This window comes from Oncorhynchus tshawytscha, unplaced genomic scaffold (assembly GCF_018296145.1).
Source record: "Oncorhynchus tshawytscha isolate Ot180627B unplaced genomic scaffold, Otsh_v2.0 Un_contig_4107_pilon_pilon, whole genome shotgun sequence".
Taxonomy (NCBI): Eukaryota; Metazoa; Chordata; class Actinopteri; order Salmoniformes; family Salmonidae; genus Oncorhynchus; species Oncorhynchus tshawytscha.
The window spans coordinates 56,407-80,782 of NW_024609536.1; the positions used below are offsets into that span (position 1 = coordinate 56,407).

Below are 24,376 nucleotides of genomic sequence, written 5' to 3' on the forward strand. Positions count from 1 at the left end.
TCACCATTACAATAACAGGGGAGGTTAGCATTTTATATCATACCCCCTAAAACATGCTAACCTCTCACCATTACAATAACAGGGGAGGTTAGCATTTTATATCTTAGCCGCTAAAACATGCTAACCTCTCACCATTACAATAACAGGGAGGTTAGCATTTTTATATCATACCTCCCCTAAAACATGCTAACCTCTCACCATTACAATCAGCATTAAATATCATAGCCCTAAAACATGCTAACCTCTCACCATTACAATAACAGGGGAGGTTAGCATTTTATATCATACCCCTAAAACATGCTAACCTCTCACCATTACAATAACAGGGGAGGTTAGCATTTTATATCATACCCCCTAAAACATGCTAACCTCTCACCATTACAATAACAGGGGAGGTTAGCATTTTGGAGGGGTATGATATTTATTAATTTGTCTGAATCAAATCGATAGATCATTCATTGTGTAGACCAGCTATAAATCAATAGATCATTCATTGGGTAGACCAGCTATAAATCAATAAATTGACCTTTAAATGTGAGGCTGTCAACTCCGGGGTCTCATCGTATCCACCGAACGTATTGGGGAGACCTGAAACAAGCAGAGGGTGTGAAAACGGCAGATCGTTGGTTGTGAACACACAGAGAAAAGGTGAGCTAGCTAGATGCTAAGTTGCCGGGTGAGTGGGGGCGGATGGGTGCTGGTTACCTGCATTGGGGTAGCATAAGACGTGAGCCGTTGTGCATTTCCCAATAGCCTGAATAAAAGGCCTCATCTCAGTGGCTCCTAAGGCACAGTTAAGACCAATACTGGAAGAGAAGAACACACTGTATATCAGCCGATTGAGGCCCAGTCTGATGAGGTCAGATATCAGCCTATTGAGGCCCAGTCTGATGAGGTCAGAATAATATACAGTAACATTGTATATCAGCCTATTGAGGCCCAGTCTGATGAGGTCAGAATAGCACAGTAACACTGTATATCAGCCTATTGAGGCCCAGTCTGATGAGGTCAGATATCAGCCTATTGAGGCCCAGTCTGATGAGTTCAGAATAATACACAGTAACACACTCTATATCAGCCTATTGAGGCCCAGTCTGATGAGGTCAGATATCAGCCTATTGAGTCCCAGTCTGATGAGGTCAGAATAAAACAGTAACACATTGTATATCAACCTATTGAGGCCCAGTCTGATGAGGTCAGAATAACACACAGTAACACATTGTATATCAGCCTATTGAGTCCCAGTCTGATGAGGTCAGATATCAGCCTATTGAGGCCCAGTCTGATGAGGTCAGAATAACACAGTAGCACACTGTATATCAACCTATTGAGGCCCAGTCTGAAGCGGTCAGATATCAGCCTATTGAGGCCCAGTCTGATGAGGTCAGATATCAGCCTATTGAGTCCCAGTCTGATGAGGTCAGATATCAGCCTATTGAGGCCCAGTCTGATGAGGTCAGATATCAGCCTATTGAGGCCCAGTCTGATGAGGTCAGATATCAGCCTATTGAGGCCCAGTCTGATGAGGTCAGATATCAGCCTATTGAGGCCCAGTCTGATGAGGTCAGATATCAGCCTATTGAGGCCCAGTCTGATGAGGTCAGATATCAGCCTATTGAGGCCCAGTCTGATGAGGTCAGATATCAGCCTATTGAGGCCCAGTCTGATGAGGTCAGATATCAGCCTATTGAGGCCCAGTCTGATGAGGTCAGATATCAGCCTATTGAGGCCCAGTCTGATGAGGTCAGATATCAGCCTATTGAGGCCCAGTCTGATGAGGTCAGATATCAGCCTATTGAGGCCCAGTCTGATGAGGTCAGATATCAGCCTATTGAGGCCCAGTCTGATGAGGTCAGATATCAGCCTATTGAGGCCCAGTCTGATGAGGTCAGATATCAGCCTGATTGAGGCCCAGTCTGATGAGGTCAGATATCAGCCTATTGAGGCCCAGTCTGATGAGGTCAGATTCATCTCTCTATCAGCCTAACACATTGTATATCAGATTGAAGCCCAGTCTGATGAGTTCAGATATCAGCCTATTGAGGCCCAGTCTGATGAGGTCAGATATCAGCCTATTGAGGCCCAGTCTGATGAGGTCAGATATCAGCCTATTGAGGCCCAGTCTGATGAGGTCAGATATCAACCTATTGAGGCCCAGTCTGATGAGGTCAGATGTTGTAGATTCCATTCATCTCTCTGATGAGGTCAGAATAACACAGTAGCAAACTGTATATCAACCTATTGAGGCCCAGTCTGATGAGGTCAGATGTTGTAGATTCCATTCATCTCTCTGATGAGGTCAGAATAACACAGTAACACATTGTATATCAGCCTATTGAGGCCCAGTCTGATGAGGTCAGATATCAACCTATTGAGTCCCAGCCTGATGAGGTCAGATATCAGCCTATTGAGGCCCAGTCTGATGAGGTCAGATATCAGCCTATTGAGGCCCAGTCTGATGAGGTCAGATATCAGCCTATTGAGGCCCAGTCTGATGAGGTCAGATATCAGCCTATTGAGGCCCAGTCTGATGAGGTCAGATATCAGCCTATTGAGGCCCAGTCTGATGAGGTCAGATATCAGCCTATTGAGGCCCAGTCTGATGAGGTCAGATGTCAGCGTATTGAGGCCCAGTCTGATGAGGTCAGATAGTAACACACTGAGGTCAGATATCAGCGTATTGAGGCCCAGTCTGATGAGGTCAGATATCAGCCTATTGAGGCCCAGTCTGATGAGGTCAGATATCAGCTATTGAGGCCCAGTCTGATGACACAGTAACAGATATCAGCCTATTGAGGCCCAGTCTGATGAGGTCAGATATCAGCCTATTGAGGCCCAGTCTGATGAGGTCAGATATCAGCCTAGTTTGAGGCCCAGTCTGAATGAGGTCAAGATATCAGCGAAATTGAGGCCCAGTCTGATGAGGTCAGATAACAGCCAGTCAGAACAAGTAAAGTGAGGCCCTAGTATTGAAGTCAGATATCAGCGTATTGAGGCCCAGTCTGATGAGGTCAGATATCAGCACTATTGAGGCCCAGTCTGTCCTGAGGTCAGATGTCAGCGATTGAGGCCCAGTCTGAAAGGTCAATCAATCTGTCCTGTATATCAGCCTATTGAGGCCCAGTCTACGATGGTGCCTGATATCTAGAAACACAATCAATCTGTCCTGAGAGATGCGACCAGATCTGAAGTTTGGTGCCTGATATCAAACGGCAGAAACACTTGAATCAATCTGTCCTGAGACAACAACAACAACAACAGGTAGTATTGAAGTCCTGAAGCAGAATGGTGCCACCAGAGGGTCTATGAGGACACACTGATCAATCTGTCCTGAGAGAGTAGGACCACTCCTGTCCACGATGGTGCCTGATATCTAGAAACACAATCAATCTGTCCTGAGAGAGTACGACCACTCCTGTCTACGATGGTGCCTGATATCTAGAAACACAATCAATCTGTCCTGAGAGAGTCGACCACTCCTGTCCACGATGGTGCCTGATATCTAGAAACACAATCAATCTGTCCTGAGAGAGTACGACCACTCCTGTCACGATGGTGCCTGATATCTAGAAACACAAGGCCAATCTGTCCTGATGACCAATCCTGTCCAGATGGTGCCTGATATCTGCCAATCAATCAATCTGTCCTGAGAGTTTACGAACTCCTGTCCACGATGGTGCCTGATATCTAGAAACACAATCAATCAATCTGTCCTGAGAGACGACCACTCCTGTCCACGATGGTGCCTGATATCTAGAAACACAATCAATCTGTCCTGAAGAGTACGACCACTCCTGTCCACGATGGTGCCTGATATCTAGAAACACAATCAATCTGTCCTGAGAGAGTACGACCACTCCTGCCACGATGGTGCCTGATATCTAGAAACACAATCAATCTGTCCTGAGAGAGTACGACCACTCCTGTCCACGATGGTGCCTGATATCTAGAAACACAATCAATCTGTCCTGAGAGAGTACGACCACTCCTGTCCACGATGGTGCCTGATATCTAGAAACACAATCAATCTGTCCTGAGAGAGTAGCGACCACTCCTGTCCACGATGGTGCCTGATATCTAGAAACACAATCAATCTGTCCTGAGAGAGTACGACCACTCCTGTCCTACGATGGTGCCTGATATCTAGAAACACAATCAATCTGTCCTGAGAGAGTAGACCACTCCTGTCCACGATGGTGCCTCCTGTCCACCTGTCCACGATGGATGGTGCCTGATATCTAGAAACACAATCAATCAATGGACCTGAGACAGAGCATGTGTGGTCAAGCAAGTTAGGGAGACATCTAAATCAATGGAAGAAGGAATCTAATTACAAGTGAATTGAGAGTGAGAAAAGGCTACAACAACCAAAGCCAACATGTAGGCTGCTGTTTAGATATAATCTGAATGGAGTCCTGCGTAGCTAACTGTAGTGAGAAGCACAGTAACGTTATGGCTAGCAGCCTCAATCAGCCTCGTTAGCTAACTGTAGGACTGAGAGCTAGCAGCCACGTTAGCTAACGACGGTGGCACAGTAACGTTATGGCAGCCTCAATTAGCCTCGTTAGCTAACTGTAGGACGGTGAGAAGCACAGTAACGTTATGGCTAGCAGCCTCAAAGCCTCGTTAGCTAACTCAACGGTGAGAAGCACAGTAACGTTATGGCTAGCAGCCTCGACCCTAGCTAACTGTAGAACGGTGAGAAGCACAGTAACGTTATGGCTAGCAGCCTCATTAGCTAATATGAGAAGCACAGTAACGTTATGGCTAGCAGCCTCAATTAGCCTCATTAGCTAACTGTAGGACGGTGAGAAGCACAGTAACGTTATGGCTAGCAGCCTCAATTAGTCTCGTTCCTAACTGTAGGAAGGTGAGAAGCACAGTAACGTTATGGCTAGCAGCCTCAATTAGCCTCGTTACCTAACTGTAGGACGGTGAGAAGCACAGTAACGTTATGGCTAGCAGCCTCAATTAGCCTCGTTAGCTAACTGTAGGACGGTGAGAATTTGGAAAACGTTATGGCTAGCAGCCTCAATTAGCCTCGTTAGCTAACTGTAGGACGGTGAGAAGCACAGTAACGTTATGGCTAGCAGCCTCAATTAGCCTCGTTAGCTAACTGTAGGACGGTGAGAAGCACAGTAACGTTATGGCTAGCAGCCTCAATAGCCTCGTTAGCTAACTGTAAGGAAGCACAGTAACGTTATGGCTAGCAGCCTCAATTAGCCTCGTTAGCTAACTGTAGGACGGTGAGAAGCACAGTAACGTTATGGCTAGCAGCCCTCGTTAGCTAACAAAGCCCGTTATGGCTAGCACTGTAGGCTAACTGAGAAGCACAGTAACGTTATGGCTAGCAGCCTCAATTAGTCTCGTTGGCTAACTGTAGGAAGGTGAGAAGCACAGTAACGCTATTGCTAGCAGCCTCAATTAGCCTCGTTAGCTAACAATAGGACGGTGAGAAGCACAGTAACGTTATGGCTAGCAGCCTCAATTAGCCTCATTAGCTAACTGTAGGACGGTGAGAAGCATAGTAACGTTATGGCTAGCAGCCTCAATTAGTCTCGTTAGCTAACTGTAGGACGGTGAGAAGCACAGTAACGTTATGGCTAGCAGCCTCAATTAGCCTCGTTAGCTAACTGTAGGACGGTGAGAAGCACAGTAACGTTATGGCTAGCAGCCTCAGCCTCGTTAGCTAACTGTAGGACGGTGAGAAGCACAGTAACGTTATGGCTAGCAGCCTCATTAGTCTCGTTGGCTAACTGTAGGAAGGTGAGAAGCACAGTCGTTATGGCTAGCAGCCTCAATTAGCCTCGTTGGCTAACTGTAGGACGGCAAGCACAGTAACGTTATGGCTAGCAGCCTCAATTAGCCTCGTTAGCTAACTGTAGGACGGTGAGAAGCACAGTAACGTTATGGCTGGCTAGCAGCCTCAACGTTATGGCTAGCAGCCTCATTAGCCTTAGCTAACTGTAGGACGGTGAAGCACAGTAACGTTATGGCTAGCAGCCTCAATTAGCCTCGTTAGCTAACTGTAGGACGGTGAGAAGCACAGTAACGTTATGGCTAGCAGCCTCATTAGCTAACTGTAGGACGGTGAGAAGCACAGTAACGTTATGGCTAGCAGCCTCAATTAGCCTCGTTACCTAACTGTAGGACGGTGAGAAGCACAGTAACGTTATGGCTAGCCTCAATTGGCCTCGTTAGCTAGCTTCTCTCAGTTTGATGCCGTCAAGACAGGTACCATGTAATCAGACGGAATGATAAACAACAAGAAAGAAGTCTGTCTAGCGCGAGATCACAGTGGTTGTTAACAGTGGTAATTTAACTCAGAAATATACTGGCAAGACACTGACAACAGACAGAATTCATACTTACAAATATAGGTCTGGGTTCGTAGCTCTCTTCAAACAGTTTGTCGATAGCAAACAGTGCTGCCTTTATGACAAGATAAAAATAAACAAATTAAATCGATACATTGATTATGATCAATTGTATAGAAACGTATGTAAAACTAGAATCACATTGATAGAAACTAGATGACAGTCAGTGATGAAGACAGTCAGTGGTGAAGACAGTCAGTGGTGAAGACAGTCAGTGGTGAAGACAGTCAGTGATGAAGACAGCGAGTGAAGAAGAGAAACTAGATGACAGTCAGTGGTGAAGACAGTCAGTGGTGAAGACAGTCAGTGGTGATGACAGTCAGTGGTGAAGACAGTCAGTGGTGAAGACAGCGAGTGATGAAGACAGTCAGTGATGAAGACAGCGAGTGAAGAAGAGAAACTAGATGACAGTCAGTGGTGAAGACAGTCAGTGGTGAAGACAGTCAGTGGTGAAGACAGTCAGTGATGAAGACAGCGAGTGAAGAAGAGAAACTAGATGACAGTCAGTGGTGAAGACAGTCAGTGGTGAAGACAGTCAGTGGTGATGACAGTCAGTGATGAAGACAGTCAGTGGTGAAGAGTCAGTGGTGAAGACAGTCAGTGGTGAAGACAGTCGGTGGTGATGACAGTCAGTGATGAAGACAGCGAGTGAAGAAGAGAAACTAGATGACAGTCAGTGGTGAAGACAGTCAGTGGTGAAGACAGTCAGTGGTGAAGACAGTCAGTGATGAAGACAGTCAGTGGTGAAGACAGTCAGTGGTGAAGACAGTCAGTGGTGAAGACAGTCAGTGATGAAGACAGTCAGTGGTGAAGACAGTCAGTGGTGAAGACAGTCAGTGGTGAAGACAGTCAGTGGTGATGACAGTCAGTGATGATGACAGTCAGTGGTGAAGACAGTCAGTGATGAAGAGAAACTAGATGACAGTCAGTGATGAAGACAGTCAGTGGTGAAGACAGTCAGTGGTGAAGACAGTCAGTGGTGAAGACAGCGAGTGAAGAAGAGAAACTAGATGACAGTCAGTGGTGAAGACAGTCAGTGGTGAAGACAGTCAGTGGTGAAGACAGTCAGTGGTGAAGACAGTCAGTGGTGAAGACAGTCAGTGGTGATGACAGTCAGTGATGATGACAGTCAGTGATGATGACAGTCAGTGATGAAGACAGTCAGTGGTGATGACAGTCAGTGATGATGACAGCGAGTGAAGAGAAACTAGATGACAGTGATGATGACAGTCAGTGATGAAGACAGTCAGTGATGAAGACAGTCAGTGGTGATGAAGACAGTCAGTGAAGACAGTCAGTGATGAAGACAGTCAGTCAGTGATGATGACAGTCAGTGATGAGACAGTCAGTGATGAAGACAGTCAGTGGTGATGACAGTCAGTGATGATGACAGTCAGTGATGATGACAGTCAGTGATGATGACAGTCAGTGATGATGACAGTCAGTGATGACACAGTCAGTGGTGATGAAGACAGCGAGTGAAGAAGAGAAACTAGATGACAGTCAGTGATGAAGACAGCGAGTGACGAAGAGAAACTAGATGACAGTCAGTGATGATGACAGTCAGTGATGAAGACAGTGATGAAGACAGTCAGTGGTGATGATGACAGTCAGTGGTGATGATGACAGTCAGTGATGAAGACAGCGAGTGAAGAAGAGAAACTAGATGACAGTCAGTGGTGATGACAGTCAGTGATGAAGACAGTCAGTGATGAAGACAGTCAGTGATGAAGACAGCGAGTGAAGAAGAGAAACTAGATGACAGTCAGTGATGATGACAGTCAGTGATGATGACAGTCAGTGGTGATGAAGAGAGTCAGTGATGAAGACAGCGAGTGAAGAAGAGAAACTAGATGACAGTCAGTGATGAAGACAGCGAGTGGTGATGAAGACAGTCAGTGATGATGACAGCGAGTGAAGGAGAGAAACTAGATGACAGTCAGTGATGAAGACAGCGAGTGAAGAAGGTGTACCTTGGCGTTGGCCGTGTCAAAGATGGTCTCCACCATGATAATATCCGCTCCTCCATCCAACAGACCCCGGACCTGCTCGGCGTAGGCCTCAGCCAGCTCATCAAAGGCTGAGGGGGGAAGACACAGGACCGCTCAGCACGGTAGCACCATCAGAGAGAGTACTGTCAACTCTGGAGGTTACCAATGGTTTATCAAGAGTCACCTGAGAGGCCTTATAGACCCTGATAGGGTACCAGATACATAGTGTAGGTCTGAGAGGGTAACAGATACATAGTGTAGGTCTGAGAGGGTAACAGATACATAGTGTAGGTCTGAGAGGGTAACAGACACATAGTGTAGGTCTGAGAGGGTAACAGATACATAGTGTAGGACTGAGAGGGTAACAGATACATAGTGTAGGTCTGAGAGGGTAACAGATACATAGTGTAGGTCTGAGAGGGTAACAGATACATAGTGTAGGTCTGAGAGGGTAACAGATACATAGTGTAGGTCTGAGAGGGTAACAGATACATAGTGTAGGTCTGAGAGGGTAACAGATACATAGTGTAGGTCTGAGAGGGTAACAGATACATAGTGTAGGTCTGAGAGGGTAACAGATACATAGTGTAGGTCTGAGAGGGTAACAGATATATAGTGTAGGACTGAGAGGCCTTATAGACCCTGATAGGGTAACAGATACATAGTGTAGGTCTGAGAGGCCTTATAGACCCTGATAGGGTAACAGATACATAGTGTAGGACTGAGAGGCCTTATAGACCCTGAGAGGGTAACAGATACATAGTGTAGGTCTGAGAGGCCTTATAGACCCTGATAGGGTAACAGTTAAGACAGCTATATAGCGCAGGTCTGTAGTGACATGTCACCACTGTAAGGGGCTCTGAAAACACCTGCCATTCTGCCACTTTGCAGTGACATCAGTAGAAAGACAAGGAAGAAGCCTAAGACAACAAGCTGTTCTCTTACTGACGTTCCTGAAGTCTGGTCTTTCCACTGAGGGAGACACAGACAGGGTTTTATTGGTGGGGCCCACGGCCCCTGCCACGTATCTCTTACAACCTGGTAATAAAAAAACAAAGGTTTGTGAGGTACAAACACGGAAATACACATCTATTACACACAATGTTGGCAATGTCAAATAGGGTTGTTTTTTTCCTCCAATGACGATACTTTATCTTTATCAGCTGACCTGTCTGGTTGGTGATGTCATCTGCTGCTTTCCTGGCTATTTCTGCTGACACCTTGTTCATACGATAGGCCTGGGAAAACATCAGGGAGTTAAACAACCCTCTGCTGATACCTTGTTCATACGATAGGCCTGGGAAAACATCAGGGAGTTAAACAACCCTCTGCTGATACCTTGTTCATACGATAGGCCTGGGAAAACATCAGGGAGTCAAACAACCCTCTGCTGATACCTTGTTCATACGATAGGCCTGGGAAAACATCAGGGAGTCAAACAACCCTCTGCTGATACCTTGTTCATACGATAGGCCTGGGAAAACATCAGTCAAACAACCCTCTGCTGATACCTTGGATAGGCCTGGGAAAACATCAGGGAGTCAAACAACCTGAATGATGAGTGTTCAAGTCAAGAGATAGGCCTGGGAAAACATCAGGGAGTCAAATAACCTGAATGAGTGAGTGAGACATTTATTGTGTCAAGTCACCTTTAGGAACCCATCCCTTACTGACGACATGTGATCTGATGTTGCGATAACAGCTTCTGATTGGTGATTTGATGTTGTGATAACAGCTTCTGATTGGGTGATCTGATGTTGCGATAACAGCTTCTGATTGGTGATCTGATATTGCAATAACAGCTTTTGATTGGTGATCTGATATTGCAATAACAGCTTTTGATTGGTGATCTGATATTGCAATAACAGCTTTTGATTGGTGATCTGATGTTGCGATAACAGCTTCTGATTGGTGATCTGATATTGCGATAACAGCTTCTGATTGGTGATCTGATATTGCGATAACAGCTTCTGATTGGTGATCTGATGTTGCGATAACAGCTTCTGATTGGTGATCTGATATTGCAATAACAGCTTTTGATTGGTGATCTGATGTTGCGATAACAGCTTTTGATTGGTGATCTGATGTTGCGATAACAGCTTCTGATTGGTGATCTGATGTTGCGATAACAGCTTTTGATTGGTGATCTGATGTTGCGATAACAGCTTTTGATTGGTGATCTGATGTTGTGATAACAGCTTCTGATTGGTGATCTGATATTGCGATAACAGCTTTTGATTGCTAATCTGATGTTGTGATAACAGCTTTTGATTGGTGATCTGATGTTGCGATAACAGCTTCTGATTGGTGATCTGATAACAGCTTTGATTGGTGATTTGATGTTGTGATAACAGCTTTTGATTGGTGATCTGATGTTGTGATAACAGCTTTTGATTGGTGATCTGATGTTGCGATAACAGCTTCTGATTGGATAACAGCTTGATCTGATATTGCGATAACAGCTTTTGATTGGTGATCTGGTTGATCAGCTTTGATTGGTGATTATTCTAACAGCTTTTGATTGGTGATCTGATGTTGCGATAACAGCTTTTGATTGGTGATCTGATGTTGTGATAACAGCTTCTGATTGGTGATCTGATATTGCGATAACAGCTTTTGATTGGTGATCGGAGTGTTATTCTACAGACCGCCCCACTGACCCGTTCTCTTACCAAGTGTCCCAGTCCGTAGTCGGCTTGGGCGATACAGGTGCTACTGAAAGTGTTGGTCTCAATGATGTCTGCCCCGGCCAGCAGGTATTCCTAGGAACAAACACAAGAGAGGAACGTCAATGCTTATCCACGCAGCAGGGTTTCACCAAACAAAAAGAGGTCATCTCATCCTGTCCGCCCGTCTCTCTCTCCCACAAAAAGACCGAAAATACGTCTCAATAACAGATCAACAATTCTAGGTGCAGGTTAATTATTACTAGGGCGTAACAGACTGGTGCATTTTATTTGACCTTAATTTAACCAGGCAAGTCAGTTAAGAACAAATTCTTATTTTCAATGACTGCCTAGGAACAGTGGGTTAACTGCCTTGTTCAGGGGCAGAACGACAGATTTGTACCTTGTCCGCTCGGGGATTTGAACTTGCAACCTTTCGGTGTGTTGCTGTCCTGGATAATGTGAACCACTCTAACTCCACTCACCGGACCTTGTGCATGTTGTAGGTGACATCACCGTACCTTGTGTATATTGTAGATGACATCACTGTACCTTGTGTATATTGTAGATGACATCACCGTACCTTGTGTATATTGTAGATGACATCACCGTACCTTGTGCATGTTTTTGATGACATCACCGTACCTTGTGTATATTGTAGATGACATCACCGTACCTTGTGAATGTTGTAGATGACATCACCGTACCTTGTGTATATTGTAGATGACATCACCGTACCTTGTGCATGTTTTTGATGACATCACCGTACCTTGTGTATATTGTAGATGACATCACCGTACCTTGTGCATGTTTTTGATGACATCACCGTACCTTGTGTATATTGGAGATGACATCACCGTACCTTGTGCATGTTGTTGATGACATCGCCGTACCTTGTGCATGTTTTTGATGACATCACCGTACCTTGTGTATATTGTAGGTGACATCACCGTACCTTGTGTATATTGTAGATGACATCACCGTACCTTGTGTATATTGTAGATGACATCACCGTACCTTGTGTATATTGTAGATGACATCACTCTGTGTGATGCTCAGCAGGTCGTTGTTGCCCTTCAGGCTGTGGGTGTGGTCTTTAAACTCCTCCCCCCTGAAGTGTTCCTCCTCCAATCGCCTCTCCTGGATCATGGTGCCCATCCCTCCATCTAGTATCATGATCCTCTTCCCCAACAGCTCCCTGAGCTCAGCCTCTAGGGCAGGTCTACTAGGGCCACTACCTGAGGTATGCAACATATTACATGTTAATATGGTTATGACATGTTAAATATGTGCCCTTCCCTCCATCCTAGTATCATGATCTTCTTCCCCAACAGCTCCCTGAGCTCAGCCTCTAGTGAAGCTCTGCAGTTAGCATATTACTTGTTAATATGGTTCTATAAACTGGTTGAGAGAATGCCAGGCTATCATTTAAGGCAAATGGTGGCTCCTTTGAAGAATCTCAAATATAAAATATAGTTTGATTTGTTTAACACTTTTTTTGGTTACTACATGATTCCATATGTGTTATTTCATAGTTGATGTCTTCACTATTATTCTACAATGTAGAAAATAGTAAAAAAATCAAATAAAGAAAACCCCTGGAATGAGTAGGTGTGTCCAAACCTTTGACTGGTACTGTATATATATAATAATATTTCTGTGGAGGGGGGTTGATCTACAAAAGACCCACCAGTTGTCCATTACCGAGATAAGATGTTAGTTAACTCGCTTGTTTACAGGGAAGTGGTTTACACGTGTCAGGCCAACTGGGGTGTATTCATTACGCCTGTTCAGTTGTAAAACGTTTCTTAAAATGGAAACAAACGGAACGGGGATAAGACTTACATTAATTTGTCCAATGGAAACAGTTAGTTACACATTTTGCAACTAAAACGAGAGTTTATATATTCTACAAATTCAGTTCAACTCGAGTTTTCCAAATAACACCAGAGTTTTTATTGGACAAATGCAGGTCCCCTCCCGTTTCGTTTCCGTTAGGTTCTAGAAACGTTTGGTGTCTGACATTATCGACCCATCTAGTTACTATCTATCTATCTCTCTGCCCGTGTTTTGTTAACGTTACTCTACCAGGCAGGGGGACATGCAGACAGCACATGTTGACTAGCTGCTATGTAGCTATCAATCAATCTATCTATCTATGAATGAATAAATAAAAACGTTTGTCATTTAGGGTAGCTGGATGGGAAAATGTCGACCGTTAATTGACGTGGATATGCAGCTAACTAACCAACTGCAACTATCTAGCCAGTCATTGACAGCTGCTAGGCAGCCAGCTCATATCTAAATACTAAACCAGGAAGTTGCAACAGTTTACCTTTTGTTGTTGAACTGTCATATATTGTAGGAGCCATGGCGTTGTAATTCTCCTTCTTCTGCCTGTTTTAACTGCAAAGGAACAAAATGTGCCTGAAGAGAGCAACCAACACTGACCCTGCCGGCGGCCGCTTGTCAACTCAATGTCCATAAATCACTTTCCTCCGTCTGGCGTGGAGGAGCTGCACGCTGCGGAACCACGCTGCACGCTGCGGAACCACGCTGCACGCTGCGGAACCACCACGCTGCACGCTGCGGAACCACCACGCTGCACGCTGCGGAACCACGCTGCACGCTGCGGAACCACGCTGCACGCTGCGGAACCACGCTGCACGCTGCGGACCCACCACGCTGCACGCTGCGGAACCACGCTGCACGGCGGAACCACGCTGCACGCTGCGGAACCACGCAGGCGGAACTACGCTGCACGCTGCGGAACCACTATAGAACCACACGCCGCAGAACCACGCAGGCGCAGGTTTGATTGAGCAACATTCAGGTCCTTCCAGGAGAAGAACGACTACGATATGACGTGCCTGTACCGATCTGATTACATGTTGTAGGTGTCCGCTCTCTGAAAGGGGAACGCTGGTTTGACACAGATTACAAAGCCTTTTATTTAAATAAGGCGTTTAAAATCATGTCTGAAAATGTATTGATTTCGATTGATGTTATTTTATTCGTTACTTGACAAAACCTAGAAAGTAAAACCTGAGGGGAAAAACATGTCCTAAAAGAATCTAAAAGTCCATCTGCCTGTATTGTGCCGTAATCAACAGGTATCACTCGGATATTCAGAACGTCCAGCTAAAACAGAAGAAAAACAACCAAGACGTTTTAATCACAGAGTTTATTTTCTGCTCGTTTGCCTTACACTAGTAACGCTTCATAACTTCAGACTCCACACCGGCTGCTGAGGGGACTAAATGTTGTAGTTTTACCCAGACAAAACAGTTCGTTATTTTACAGTTATATTATTTTTGTTTCTGGCATCAACACACACTAGTTTCTGCCATATCATGAGGCTCTGGGGTGAACGTTTCCCCTAGGTACAGACCTAGGATCAGCTTCCCCTAGGGACAGACCTAGGATCAGCTTCCCCTAGGGACAGACCTAGGATCAGCTTCCCCTAGGGACAGACCTAGGATCAGCTTCCCCTAGGTACAGACCTAGGATCAGCTTCCCCTAGGGACAGACCTAGGATCAGCTTCCCCTAGGGACAGACCTAGGATCAGCTTCCCCTAGGGACAGACCTAGGATCAGCTTCCCCTAGGGACAGACCTAGGATCAGCTTCCCCTAGGTACAGACCTAGGATCAGCTTCCCCTAGGGACAGACCTAGGATCAGCTTCCCCTAGGGACAGACCTAGGATCAGCTTCCCCTAGGGACAGACCTAGGATCAGCTTCCCCTAGGTACAGACCTAGGATTAGCTTCCCCTCCCCCAAGCTTTACACAAAACATTAATGGGGAGAAACGCCAGACTGACTCAAGATCAGTCTTTAGGGGAAACTTGACTCTACTCTAATCATGAAACCCAAATTTTCACTCGTTTTGACAAATAGTACTGCAGTTCTGACATACTGGTAGCCTGGGTGGATTATAATGTAGCCTGGGGGGATTATAATGTAGCCTGGGTGGGATTATAATGTAGCCTGGGTGGATTATAATGTAGCCTGGGTGGATTATATGTATGTGGCCTGGGTGGATTATAATGTAGCCTGGGTGGGATTATAATGTAGTCTGGGGGGATTATAATATAGCCTGGGGGATTATAATGTGGCCTGGGTGGATTATAATGTAGCCTGGGTGGATTATAATGTAGCCTGGGGGATTATAATGTAGCCTGGGTGGGATTATAATGTAGCCTGGGTGGGATTATAATGTGGCCTGGGTGGATTATAATGTAGCCTGGGTGGGATTATAATGTAGTCTGGGGGATTATAATATAGCCTGGGGGGTTTATAATGTAGTCTGGGGTGGATTATAATGTAGCCTGGGGGATTATAATGTAGTCTGGGTGGATTATAATGTAGCCTGGGGGATTATAATGTAGCCTGGGTGGATGTAATTTAGCCTGGGTGGATTATAAAGTAGCCTGGCGAATGTAATGTAGCCTGGGTGGATTATAATGTAGCCTGGGTGGGATTATAATGTAGCCTGGGTGGATTATAATGTAGCCTGGGGGGGGATTATAATGTAGTCTGGGTGAATTATAAAGTAGCCTGGGTGGATTATAATGTAGCCTGGGGAGATTATAATGTAGCCTGTGTGAATTATAATGTAGCCTGGGTGAATTATAATGTAGCCTGGGTGGATTATAATGTAGCCTGGGTGGATTATAATGTAGCCTGGGGGATTATAATGTAGTCTGGGTGGATTATAATGTAGCCTGGGGGATTATAATGTAGCCTGGGTGGGATTATAATGTAGCCTGGGTGGGATTATAATGTAGCCTGGGTGAATTATAATGTAGCCTGGGTGAATTATAATGTAGCCTGGGTGAATTATAATGTAGCCTGGGGGATTATAATGTAGCCTGGGTGGATTATAATGTAGCCTGTAGGGGGGTTATAATGTAGCCTGTGTGGATTATAATGTAGCCTGGGTGGGATTATATTGTAGCCTGGGTGAATGTAATGTAGCCTGGGGGGGGGATTATAATGTAGCCTGGGTGATTATAATGTAGCCTGGGGGATTATAATGTAGCCTGGGTGGATTGTAATGTAGCCTGGGGGGGGATTATAATGTAGCCTGGATTATAATGAGCCTGGGGGATTATAATGTAGCCTGGATAGATTATAATGTAGCCTGGGTGGATTATAATGTAGCCTGGGGGAATTATAATGTAGCCTGGGTGGATTATAATGTAGCCTGGGTGGGATTATAATGTAGCCTGGGTGGTTATAATGTAGCCTGTGTGGATTATAATGTAGCCTGGGTGGGATATATATTGTAACCTGGTGAATTATATGTAGCCTGGGGAATTATAATGTAGCCTGGGGGATTATAATGTAGCCTGGGTGAATTATAATGTAGCCTGGGGGATTATAATGTAGCCTGGGTGGATTGTAATGTAGCCTGGGGGATTATAATGTAGCCTGGGTGGATTATAATGTAGCCTGGGGGATTATAATGTATCCTGGGGGATTATAATGTAGTCTGGGGGGATTATAATGTAGCCTGGGTGAATTATAATGTAGCCTGGGTGAATTATAATGTAGCCTGGGTGGATTATAATGTAGCCTGGGTGGATTATAATGTAGCCTGGGTGGATTATAATGTAGCCTGGGTGGATTATAATTATATTATATAGCCTGGGGGATTATAATGTAGCCTGGGTAGATTATAATGTAGCCTGGGTGGATTATAATGTAGCCTGGGTGGGATTATAAGCCTGGGGGATTATAGCCTGGGTGTGGATTATAATGTAGCCTGGGTGGATTATAATGTAGTCTGGGTGGATTATAATGTAGCCTGGGTGGGATTATAATGTAGCCTGGGGGGATTATAATGTAGCCTGGGGGATTATAATGTAGCCTGGGGGGTTATAATATAGCCTGGGTGGATTATAATGTAGCCTGGGTGAATTATAATGTAGCCTGGGTGAATTATAATGTAGCCTGTGTGAAGTATAATGTAGCCTGGGTGGATTATAATGTAGCCTGGGTGGGGGGGGATTATAATATAGCCTGGGTAGATTATAATGTATCCTGGGGGGGATTATAATGTAGCCTGGGTGAATTATAATGTAGCCTGGGTGAATTATAATGTAGCCTGGCGGGGATTATAATGTAGCCTGGGTGAATTATAATGTAGCCTGGATGGATTATAATGTAGCCTGGATGAATTATAGAGAGAGAGCTGTAGAGATCAGAACTGGCACCAGGCTAGTGTGATCAGATCTGGGACCAGGCTAGTCAGATCAGCTCTGGCACCAGGCTAGTGAGATCAGATCTGGGACCAGGTCAGTGAGATCAGATCTAGGACCAGGCTAGTGAGATCAGATCTGAGACCAGACTAGAGAGATCAGATCTGAGACCAGACTAGAGAGATCAGATCTGTGACCAGGCTGGGTGAGATCAGATCTGAGATCAGATCTGGGACAAGGGTTAGTGAGATCAGATCTGGGACCAGGGTGTGGGATCAGATCTAGGACCAGGCTAGTAAGATCAGGTCTGGGACCAGGCTAGTGAGATCAGATCTGGGACCAGATTGGTGAGATTAGATCTGGGACCAGGCTAGGTGAGATCAGTTCTGGGACTAGGTGAGATCAGATCTGGGACCAGGCTAGGTTAGATCAGATCTGAGATCAGGCTAGAGAGATCAGATCTGGGACCAGGCTGTGGGATCAGATCTGAGTCCAGGCTAGGTTAGATCAGACCTGAGTCCAGGCTAGTGAGATCTGATCTGAGATCAGGCTAGAGAGATCAGATCTGGGACCAGGCTGTGGGATCAGATCTGGGACCAGGCTAGGTTAGATCAGACCTGAGTCCAGGCTAGGTTAGATCAGACCTGAGTCCAGGCTAGGTTAGATCAGATCTGGGACCAGGCTAGGTTAGATCAGACCTGAGTCCAGGCTAGCATACTGTGTCCTTTTTCATTCATTTTAGACACTGAACAGACGAGGCAAAAACGTGTTTTTTATGTACTAATTTAGAAGAGTGCAAACACTGATACAATACAAGCTTCTCATGAATTCACATCTTTAGGTCTCCATAGGTGACTAGCAAATAACTTAGTAGCGCTTCTTATGTGTCAGTTACTTCTTATGTGTCAGTTACTTCTGATGTGTCAGTTACTTCTGATGTGTCAGTTACTTCTTATGTGTCAGTTACTTCTTATGTGTCAGTTACTTCTGATGTCCGTTAATTGTCAGTTACTTCTTATGTGTCAGTTACTTCTTATGTGTCAGTTACTTCTTATGTGTCAGTTACTTCTTATGTGTCAGTTACTTCTGATGTGTCAGTTACTTCTGATGTGTCAGTTACTTCTTATGTGTCAGTTACTTCTTATGTGTCAGTTACATTTGATGTGTATGTTACTTTTAAGTGTAAGTTACTTTTTATGAGTGAGTTACTTTTAAGTGTAAGTTACTTTTTATGAGTGAGTTACTTTTATGTGACTCACATGTAAATTTCACATTTACTGAGTCATAATTTTTTTCTTAATCTAGTGAATGAATCCTGCTCAGTCCTTTGAAATAAATATTTCTCCCTACTCTTTAAACATCATACACTCATGAAACGGCTTTAAAATGCTTTGGAATTTCTCAAAAATATAACTCCCTTTAGTACCGGTCAAAATACGAATCAATTTAGATGTAAATGTGTGGAACAAAATGGGGTGAGACTGACACAAGGTCAGGGTGCATTTCTGGTGTGTGAAGCTAGAGGTCGCTCTCCCCATAGAGGGCCGTGGAGAAGGCAGTGTAGTCCAGAGCCCCTGGGACCCCGTCAGGCCCATTGTACAGGGGCATCCTGGAGATACAGTACTCTGCCTGCTCAGGGGGCAGCTCTCTACGCAGCTCCTCCAGCAGGATGAAGGGCTATGGAAAAGGATACGACACAGAGTGACATTAGTGAACACATTTGAGATGACGTCGTAAAATAAACTTTTAAATAAATTGAGACATGACTTGTCTAGAGAGAGAGAAATTGCTCGAGAGATAAGCATGCACGAGACGGATAAAGGAAAGGGGTGAAAGAGGAAGAGACAGACAGAGACAGAGAGGAAGAGACAGACAGAGACAGAGAGGAAGAGACAGACAGACAGAGAGGAAGAGACAGACAGAGACAGAGACAGACAGACAGAGACAGAGAGGAAGAGACAGACAGAGACAGAGAGGAAGAGACAGACAGAGACAGAGAGGAAGAGACAGACAGAGACAGACAGAGACAGAGAGGAAGTGAGTGAGAGAGACAGAGAGGAAGAGACAGACAGAGACAGAGAGGAAGTGAGTGAGAGAGACAGAGAGGAAGAGACAGACAGAGACAAAGAGGAAGAGACAGACAGAGACAGAGAGGAAGTGAGTGAGAGAGACAGAGAGGACAGAGACAGACAGAGACAGAGAAGGAAGTGAGTGACAGAGAGACAGAGAGGAAGAGACAGACAGAGACAGAGAGGAAGAGACAGACAGAGACAGAGAGGAAGAGACAGACAGACAGACAGAGAGAGGAAGAAGAGACAGAGAGACAGAGAGGAAGAGACAGACAGAGACAGAGAGGAAGGAGTGAGAGAGACAGAGAGGAAGAGACAGACAGAGACAGAGAGGAAGAGACAGAGAGAAGTGAAGAGACAGACAGAGACAGAGAGGAAGAGACAGACAGAGACAGAGAGGAAGAGACAGACAGAGACAGAGAGGAAGAGACAGACAGAGACAGAGAGGAAAGAGACAGACAGAGACAGAGAGGAAGAGACAGACAGAGACAGAGAGGAAGTGACAGAGAGAGACAGAGAGGAAGAGACAGACAGAGACAGAGAGGAAGTGAGTGAGAGAGACAGAGAGGAAGAGACAGACAGAGAGAGAGAGACAGAGAGGAAGAGACAGACAGAGACAGAGAGGAAGTGAGTGAGAGAGACAGAGAGGAAGACAGACAGTGACAGAGACAGAGAGGAAGGAAGTGAGAGAGACAGAGAGGGAAGACCAGTGACAGAGACAGAGAGACAAGAGGAAGAGAGAGACAGAGAGAGGAAGCGAGTGAGAGAGACAGAGAAGGAAGACAGAGAGAGAGACAGACAGAGACAGAGAGGAAGTGAGTGAGAGAGAGAGACAGAGACAGAGAGAGGAGAGACAGAGAGGAAGAGAGTGAGGAAGAGACACAGAGGAACAGAGTGACAGAGACAGAGAGGAAGCGAGTGACAGAGACAGAGAGGAAGCGAGTGACAGAGACAGAGAGGAAGCGAGTGAGAGAGACAGAGAGGAAGCGAGTGACAGAGACAGACAGAGACAGAGAGGAAGTGAGTGAGAGAGACAGAGAGGAAGTGAGTGAGAGAGACACAGAGGAAGCGAGTGAGAGAGACACAGAGGAGGCGAGTGAGAGAGACAGAGAGGAAGTGAGTGAGAGAGACAGAGAGGAAGCAGTGAGAGAGACAGACAGAGACAGAGAGGAAGCCAGTGAGAGAGACAGAGAGGAAGGCAGTGAGAGAGACAGAGAGGAAGCGAGTGAGAGAGACAGAGAGGAAGCCAGTGAGAGAGACAGAGAGGAAGCGAGTGAGAGAGACAGAGAGGAAGCCAGTGAGAGAGACAGAGAGGAAGCGAGTGAGAGAGACAGACAGAGACAGAGAGGAAGCCAGTGAGAGAGACAGAGAGGAAGCGAGTGAGAGAGACAGAGAGGAAGCCAGACAGAGAGAGAGAGGAAGCGAGTGAGAGAGACACAGAGGAAGCGAGTGAGAGAGACACAGAGGAAGCGAGTGAGAGAGACAGACAGAGAACCATCACTTCCCACCTTATCAGCAGCCAGGATCTTGAAGGAGGCGAGGACCTGCTCTGAGGTGTCTGAGTAGGACGTCTCTCTAGTCATGAAGTCAACGAAGGACTGGAAGGTCACCTTGTTGGACCCGTTGGGATCCACTAGAGAAATGATGCGGGCAAACTCAGACTCTCCCTACAAATCACAGAGCAGAGTGGAACCAGGCTACATCATGACAACAGACACATTGATTTTAGCCAGGTCCCAGATCTGTTTGTGCTGTCTTGCCAATACATATGGTCATTGTCAGGTGACATAACAAACTGATCTGGAACCAGGCTAACATTGAGTCAATCAGGTTGAGAATAACAGACAGATAAGATGGCTGTGCTACTCATGTCCTAGCTGGTAAAGAGTTATGTTTGATACATTACTCATGTCCTACCTGGTAAAGGGTTATGTTTGATACATTACTCATGTCCTACCTGGTAAAGGGTTATGTTTGATACATTACTCATGTCCTACCTGGTAAAGAGTTATGTTTGATACATTACTCATGTCCTACCTGGTAAAGAGTTATGTTTGATACATTACTCATGTCCTACCTGGTAAAGGGTTATGTACTCATGTCCTACCTGATAAAGGGTTATGTTTGATACATTACTCATGTCCTACCTGGTAAAGGGTTATGTACTCATGTCCTACCTGATAAAGGGTTATGTTTGATACATTACTCATGTCCTACCTGGTAAAGGGTTATGTACTCATGTCCTACCTGATAAAGGGTTATGTTTGATACATTACTCATGTCCTACCTGGTAAAGGGTCATGTTTGATACATTAGTCATGGCCAACCCGGTAAAGGGTAATGTTTGATTAGCACGCCAGAGTAGGGATCAGCAGTGGCCAGGCCGTGTCCCAAATGGCAACCTATTCCCTTTATAGTGCCCTATTTTTGACCAGGGCCCTATGAGCCCTATGTGTTCTGGTCAAAACTAGGGCAGTATATGGGTAATAGGGTACCATTTGGGCCACCTGTTATCTGCACACTGCAGAGAGAGACCAGCCTGTTATCTGAACACTACAGAGAGAGACCAGTCTGTTATCTGAACACTACAGAGAGAGACCAGTCTGTTATCTGAACACTACAGAGAGAGACCAGTCTGTTATCTGAACACTACAGAGAGAGACCAGCCTGTTATCTGAACACTACAGAGAGAGACCAGCCTGTTATCTGAACACTACAGAGAGAGACCAGTCTGTTATCTGTACACTACAGAGAGACCAGCCTGTTATCTGAACACTACAGAGAGAGACCAGTCTGTTATCTGTACACTACAGAGAGAGACCAGTCTGTTATCTGAACACTACAGAGAGAGACCAGTCTGTTATCTGAACACTACAGAGAGAGACCAGCCTGTTATCTGTACACTACAGAGAGAGACCAGTCTGTTATCTGAACACTACAGAGAGAGACCAGTCTGTTATCTGTACACTACAGAGAGAGACCAGTCTGTTATCTGTACACTACAGAGAGAGACCAGTCTGTTATCTGAACACTACAGAGAGAGACCAGCCTGTTATCTGAACACTACAGAGAGAGACCAGTCTGTTATCTGAACACTACAGAGAGAGAGACCAGTCTGTTATCTGAACACTACAGAGAGAGAGACCAGTCTGTTATCTGTACACTGCAGAGAGAGACCAGTCTGTTATCTGCACACTACAGAGAGAGACCAGTTTGTTATCTGCACACTACAGAGAGAGACCAGTCTGTTATCTGCACACTACAGAGAGAGACCAGCCTGTTATCTGTACACTACAGAGAGAGAGACCAGTCTGTTATCTGAACACTACAGAGAGAGACCAGTGAATCTGTCATTAATGACTGGGGGGTGAATCTGTCATTAATGACTGGGGGTGACTCTACCATTAATGACTGGGGGTGACTCTACCATAAATGACTGGGGGTGACTCTACCATTAATGACTGGGGGTGACTCTACCATTAATGACTGGGGGGGTGACTCTACCATTAATGACTGGGGGTGACTCTACCATTAATGACTGGGGGTGACTCTACCATTAATGACTGGGGGGGTGACTCTACCATTAATGACTGGGGTGACTCTACCATTAATGACTGGGGGTGACTCTACCATTAATGACTGGGGGTGACTCTACCATTAATGACTGGGGGTGACTCTACCATTAATGACTGGGGGTGACTCTACCATTAATGACTGGGGGTGACTCTACCATTAATGACTGGGGGTGACTCTACCATTTGACTGGGGGTGACTCTACCATTAATGACTGGGGGTGACTCTACCATTAATGACTGGGGGTGACTCTACCATTAATGAACTCTGACTACCATTAATGACTGGGGGTGACCATTAATGACTGGGGTCTACCATTAATGACTGGGGTGACTCTACCATTAATGACTGGGGGTGACTCTAGCCATTAATGACTGGGGTGACTTACCATTAATGACTGGGGGGGTGACTCTACCATTAATGACTGGGGGTGACTCTACCATTAATGACTGGGGGTGACTCTACCATTAATGACTGGGGGTGACTCTACCATTAATGACTGGGGGTGACTCTACCATTAATGACTGGGGTGACTCTACCATTAATGACTGGGGGTGACTCTACCATTAATGACTGGGGGTGACTCTACCATTAATGACTGGGGGTGACTCTACCATTAATGACTGGGGGTGACTCTACCATTAATGACTGGGGTGACTCTACCATTAATGACTGGGGGGGGTGACTCTACCATTAATGACTGGGGGACTCTACCATTAATGACTCTACCATTAATGACTGGGGGTGACTCTACCATTAATGACTGGGGGTGACTCTACCATTAATGACTGGGGGTGACTCTACCATTAATGACTGGGGACTCTACCATTTGATGTGACTCTACCATTAATGACTGGGGGTGACTCTACCATTAATGACTGGGGGGTGACTCTACCATTAATGACTGGGGGTGACTCTACCATTAATGACTGGGGGTGACTCTACCATTAATGACTCTACCATTAATGGGGTGACTCTGACCATTAATGACTGGGGGGGGTGACTCTACCATTAATGACTGGGGGGGGTGACTCTACCATTAATGACTGGGGTGACTCTACCATTAATGACTGGGGTGACTCTACCATTAATGACTGGGGGGGGACTGGGGGTGACTCTACCATTAATGACTGGGGTGACTCTGTCATTAATGACATTAATGACTGGGGGGGGGTGACTCTACCATTAATGACTGGGGTGACTCTACCATTAATGACTGGGGGTGACTCTACCATTAATGACTGGGGGTGACTCTACCATTAATGACTGGGGGTGACTCTACCATTAATGACTGGGGTGACTCTACCATTAATGACTGGGGTGACTCTACCATTAATGACTGGGGGTGACTCTACCATTAATGACTGGGGGTATGATGACTGACTCTACCATTAATGGGGGTGACTCTACCATTAATGACTGGGGGTGACTCTACCATTAATGACTGGGGGTGACTCTACCATTAATGACTGGGGGTGACTCTACCATTAATGACTG

At 45.5% G+C, this 24,376-nt stretch overlaps 2 protein-coding genes across 2 annotated transcripts in view; both read right to left on the reverse strand.

Moving 5' to 3' along the window:
• The window catches only part of LOC112241216 (methionine synthase-like), a 56,575-nt gene extending 42,994 nt beyond the window's left edge, over window positions 1-13,581 (reverse strand). Inside the window, 10 exon segments of the mRNA XM_042315757.1 lie at window positions 527-588; window positions 706-806; window positions 3,864-3,946; window positions 6,373-6,432; window positions 8,351-8,457; window positions 9,314-9,406; window positions 9,537-9,606; window positions 11,041-11,130; window positions 12,052-12,272; window positions 13,370-13,581. Coding sequence (XP_042171691.1) covers window positions 527-588; window positions 706-806; window positions 3,864-3,946; window positions 6,373-6,432; window positions 8,351-8,457; window positions 9,314-9,406; window positions 9,537-9,606; window positions 11,041-11,130; window positions 12,052-12,272; window positions 13,370-13,406 — 924 coding nt within the window. The 5' untranslated portion in view covers window positions 13,407-13,581.
• Window positions 13,582-18,249: 4,668 nt separating this feature from the next.
• The window catches only part of LOC112241380 (alpha-actinin-2-like), an 81,119-nt gene continuing 74,992 nt past the window's right edge, over window positions 18,250-24,376 (reverse strand). The window contains exons 21-22 of the mRNA XM_042315756.1: window positions 20,815-20,973; window positions 18,250-18,914 (exon numbers count right to left, since the gene is read on the reverse strand). Coding sequence (XP_042171690.1) covers window positions 18,756-18,914; window positions 20,815-20,973 — 318 coding nt within the window. The 3' untranslated portion in view covers window positions 18,250-18,755. The remainder of the gene's footprint in view (window positions 18,915-20,814; window positions 20,974-24,376) is intronic.